The sequence below is a fragment of the Anarrhichthys ocellatus genome, unplaced genomic scaffold (assembly GCF_004355925.1).
Source record: "Anarrhichthys ocellatus isolate YVR2014 unplaced genomic scaffold, GSC_Weel_1.0 scaffold2130, whole genome shotgun sequence".
Taxonomy (NCBI): Eukaryota; Metazoa; Chordata; class Actinopteri; order Perciformes; family Anarhichadidae; genus Anarrhichthys; species Anarrhichthys ocellatus.
This window is the reverse complement of record NW_022282104.1, coordinates 3126-8565: the sequence shown is the minus strand read 5'-3', so window position 1 is coordinate 8565 and position 5440 is coordinate 3126. Positions and strand designations below refer to the sequence as shown.

The 5440-nt window shown below is 42.5% G+C and overlaps 1 protein-coding gene across 1 annotated transcript; it reads right to left on the bottom strand.

Moving 5' to 3' along the window:
• Nucleotides 1-47: 47 nt before the first annotated feature.
• Nucleotides 48-5411, bottom strand: LOC116378156 (activin receptor type-2B-like; the record flags this gene model as incomplete). The annotated part of the gene is made up of 8 exons (XM_031839976.1): nt 3828-5411; nt 3373-3479; nt 3135-3277; nt 2213-2356; nt 1990-2133; nt 1285-1433; nt 267-381; nt 48-186 (listed from the first exon to the last, which is right to left on the bottom strand). Coding segments are annotated over exons 1-8 (1171 nt in total), but the record flags the coding sequence as incomplete, so codon positions are not given.
• Between the last annotated feature and the right edge of the window lie 29 nt (nt 5412-5440).

Sequence of the window (5440 nt, the reverse complement as noted above, 5' to 3'; positions counted from 1 at the left end):
GTAAACAGAACATAACAAACTATAATAATATAATGTATGAGTGTTACCGTCCACAGCCCTGCAGCGAGTCACCAGCTCCCACAGCACCAGACCCAGAGCGTACATGTCGATCCTCAGGAAGGAGTCTCTCTGGAAGTTGATGGCTCCTTCTAGAACCTCTGGAGCCATGTAGCGTCTGGTCCCCACCTGTACACACACACACACACACACACATGAGGCCGTGCTCGGTGTGTAGGTGTGTGACTCTTGGCGGTCCGATGGCTCACCTGTCCGTGAGTCTCTCCAGGTGGTTCTCCCGGAGCAAAGCGAACAGCGAGGCCGAAGTCTCCGATGACGGCGGTGAGGTCTGAACGCAGCATGATGTTCTTACTCTTAAAGTCCCTGAAGAGACACGAGGACATGAGGACATGAGACCAGGTCTACAGACCGCCCCCATCATAGGAGGACTACAAGAACCCTGTTGATGGGGGGGTCTACAGACCGTCCCCCATTATAGGAGGACTACCACAACCCTGTAGATGGGGTCTTCATCATGAGTCTTCATCATGATATTAAGACTCTACAGGTGAAGTAATCAAAATGAAAGTCTCACAGTTAAGACTTTTACTTTTTTATATTACAAGTTTTCTTTGAATATGTAAATTGTATGTATCTAATTAAAGAGCGTTGGATGAAGTCAGGTTGTAAATTCTTGTTTTAGTCAAAGGTTTTTATACTTAGGATATCTCATTGTATCATCTTCCATGTTGTTAGTAATGAAATGCTTGATGACCTCGTAACAGGGACGTAAACAGGAAGTAGTGTTGAGTTATTCTGTTTGATGTCTGCAGTGACGCTTTGATCTCTTTAATCTGCAGAGCGGTAACAGACTCTCTGGCTCCATCATGTGGCTGAACGTCGTTACTGCAGACACCTCTTTAAATCGTCTGTGTGTAAACTAAACGTTCTGTTTTACGTCCTTCATACAGGAACTAAAACGCATCACCAACATCGTTTATCAGTTATATCTAAAATAATGTTATTCTAACATAACAATAATAATAATAATAATAATAATAATAATAATAATGATAATAATAATGAAAAGAAGAAGAAGAAGAAGAAGAAAAAGAAGAAAAAAATAAAATAAAATAATAAAAACGATAATAAAAGCAATAATAATAATAATAAATATAAAAAGAAGAAGATGCAAAGAATATTAATAAATAATAATTATATTTAATAATAATATAATAATAATAATAATAAGATCTCCATCATTGCTACGTGACCTTGACCTCTGACCTGTGGGCGATGGCCGGTTTGGCCCCCCCTCCCTTCAGACGGGGGACGTCCTCATGAAGGTAAGACAGGCCGCACGCCATCGACTCAGAGACGTGACACAACTCTGACCAGCTGACGATGTTCCCCTTCAGGAAGTCAGACAGGGAGCCCTGCAGAGACACAGACCAGGTCCCTCAGGTCTTCATTCAAAACCACATCCAGTCCAGTTCCTGTCTCACTACTCCTACCGGCCAGCAGGGGCACTAGTGAAACACAGCTGAGACCAGAGACACACTGTTGTTTTGTATGGTGGCTGGCTAGCAGCTAACGGCTAACAGATAACAGCTAGCAACTAACGTAAACATGTCGTGGTTCAGATGTGTCGGTTGAGAGGCACATTTTCTTTGATATGTATCATCCGTGGCTCACTGGGTTAAGAGGGTTGTCTGGTAACCGCAAGGTTGATGGTTCGATCCTTGGCTGTGTCGAAGTGTCCCTGAGCAAGACACTGAACCCCTAATGGCTCCCGTCATAGGCAGCCCACTGCTCCCTATATACAGGGATGGCTCAAATGCAGAGACAAATGTCCACCTTACTGGGATAAATATAGTCAAATAAAAAAATTAATTAATATTTATTACACTTCGAGGGTGATCCCCGAAGAACCGATACATCTGAACCAGTTAACAAATGACCAATAACAGCTAACCCTAACCTCCTCCTCACCCTCTCGTGGAACTCGGTCATGAGCCACAGTTCGGCCTCCAGGTGACTCCCTCGTTTCTCTGCACCGATGAACCTCAAGATGTTCTCGTGCCTCATCCCCGGTGTGATGAAGACGTCGGTCTCGTTCACCCACGAGTCCTTGTTCTGTGAGGAAGAGGAGGAAGAGGAGATGAGAGTCGGTTGTCCAGACACAAAAGCACACAGAGAGGGTGTGAGTCTGAACCTGGATGGGGAAGATCTTGACGGCCACGTATTCGTTGATCATCTGAGCCTTCCAGACACAGCCGAAGCGTCCTCGGGCCTTCACCTCCAGCAGCTGCAGAGGTTTGAGACGTAGCAGGGGGGAGGAGTGGGGAGGACCAGGATGCTGAGGGGACAAGGTCAACAAGGTCAACAGGAAGTAGACATGCTGTGTGAAAGTCAGGATTCTGCTGCCTCACATGATGTTCTTCTTTAACGAAATAGAAAAGTACGAGACAAGAAAAGAAGATAAAAATACATCATTATGCTGACGACACCCCGTTATATGTCTCGTTATAATCCACCAATCAGAGCCGACTAACATGTCTCATATTCACCGCTGGACCTCCTCAAACTGAACAATGACATCACAGAGACTATTGTCTTTAAACTGAACTCTTTCACATCACATTTAATCATCTGGGAGATGTCTGTTTGTTTGATTCTGGTGTTTTGATGACATCACCTCATCTATATTGTATGTTATTATTATTATTAGTACTACATTGTTGAGAAAAGTGCTAAATAAATAAATGAGTATATTAGAATTATTTTTCTTTAGTTATTTTCTAGATGTAGTAGTAATAATATATTTAGGATATTATTACCATTTAAAATAAAATAATACACATGATAATACATATTAATTACACGTGTTTTTAAGTTGCTGCTCAAGTTATTATTATTATTATTATTATTGATGATGACATCAGGGACCAGGTTGGAAACCTCTGGACTGTTTGTCTTCTATATCTATAAAAACCAAAAATGCTGAAAATGATTAACAAATATTATAATACCTCACATTTAATGCAATACAGCTGCAGTTCCACTAGAGGGAGCTATGACACCATGTTCTCACTGTGTGTGTTTGTGTGTGTGTGTGTGTGTGTGTGTGTGCACACCTCAGCAAGGTCCACGTGTCCGTACGGAGGTTTCCGGTGCCGGTACATCCAGATGGCGGTGAGCAGAACCACAGACAGCATGACGAAGGGCAGCAGGCAGTAAACCATCACGTTCAACAGGCCAGGGGGCGGAGCTTTGATCACTGACATCACAAATATACAAACACGTCCATCAGTGAAGATGCACAGACACACACTGATTCATGAAATATAGATATGTTTATTAAATATGACTCACGAGGTCCCGTGACATCCGGCAGGTGTGTGAACTTCTCGTTGCAGAAGTTTCCTTCACAGCAGCAGAAGAAGACCTGAGGACTTTCTTCTGTGGCGACACAGTCCTGTCTGAGGGACGAGCCGGAGACAAGAAACTATTATATACAAGATACACAAATATCAACAATATCTGGTGAGAAAGAGATCTGGGTCGTCAACTCTGATGTTCCATCTGAGGTCCCTGCATGTCTCTGCTGTGATGTCCAGAAATTACTTGTGGAATGAAGATAACGACTTGTGGGATGAAGATAATGACTTATGAATGAAGACAATGACTTCTGGAATGAAGATAATGACTTGTGGAATGAAGATGACTTGTGGGATGAAGATAATGACTTGTGGGAACAAGATAATGACTTGTGGAATGAAGACAATGACTTGTGGAATGAAGACAATGACTTGTGGGAACTAGATTACCGGTCGTAGCAGTTGAAGTCGTCCAGCCAGCAGCCCTTCTTCACCAGCTCCACGGAGCCTGAGATGTTCCTCCAGGAGGCGTAGCAGTGGGAGCGTTTCTCCTGCTCTCCTTCACAGCGCTCCACTCCGCTCTGATTGGTCCGCTCCAGCTCAAAGTTCACGTTGTAGTACAGACAGTCGGTGGTGTCGGCCCCCCCGCTGAGTCCTAAACACAGAGAGAGCATCTTCATCAGGCATCATCATCTTCATCATCAGAGTCAGCATCATCATTATCATTATCATCATCGTCCTCTTTATCCATCTCTCCTCAGTTTGTTCCCTCACTTCCTCTCCTCATCTCTTTATTCCTCTACACTTCCTTCATCATCTCTTTTCCTCCTCCTCCTCCGTCATCTTCATCAATCTGTCTCACTTTCACCATCTCTTCTTGTCTCCTTCCTTCCTTGCCTTCTTCCTCCCTCCCTACTGTTTCCTTTGCCCCTCCTCGTCTCCTCCCACCTCTGTTGCTTCCTCTCTCCTAGTACTTTGTGAGATGAAGGTTTTCAAACTTAATAAATCAGATAAATGTAGCGTTAGAGGAATACTGGAGTGAAGTAGTAGTACTACCTCATACATGTACTTGTGTAACTGTAGTATTTTAATAACAGAAGTTCAGACAGAGCGTTCAGTGTGACAGATGTTACAGCCAATCTGTGCATTCAGCGTCGCTACGCAACCACACACACACACACAGACACAGACACATACACACACAGTACTAATACTACAATACCATGGTACTCAAATAGAAACAGAGTTTTTTTTTAAAGGGACAGTTCACTCTAAAAATCTAAACTGTTTCAACATCCGTCTCTTTCCAGAAATCCTACATGGAGGAAGTACAAGTACATATTGTACTTGAATAACTGTACAGGCTGCCACTGTAATACCACATGTACTTTTATGTATTTTTCATATTTTCTATTGTAAATCTTTGTTATATTTGATGTGTTTATTGTATTTATATGAACAAACTTCTCAGATTTCTGATGATCACGTTTTTGTTCTTCTGAATATATATCTATCTGCTGTACATGAACTGTACTGCAGTAGTACTGTATTCTGCCTGTGTACTACTGTACACAGGAGTACTGCAGTAGTACTGTGTACAGTACACAGAGGACTTCAGTCTGAACCCTCATCAGTATTCTGGAGGTCGACTTTGGTCGCCATAGTGATCTGTGAGCTAATGGGCCAGAAAGCTGTGTGAGTGTGTCTGTGTGTGTGTCTGTGTTTGAGTGTGAGTGTGTGTGTGTGTGTGTGTGTGTGTGTGAGTGTGTGTGTGTCACTTGGCATTTAGTCCAACTTCTTTTTCAATTAAAAAGTTCAGCAGAGAAGTAGAGAATGTTCAGGAAGAAATGAACGAGACGAGACACACACACACATCTCTCTCTAACTAATGGAGTATTAAAGGGCTGGTTCAGATATTTTCACATGAGGTGAAGTAAAATCAACTACTACACCAGAAACTAAACTACACCAATAAACTTAACTACACCAATAAACTACACCAATAAACTACACCAGTAAACTAAACCACACCAGTAAACTAAACTACACCAGTAAACTAAACG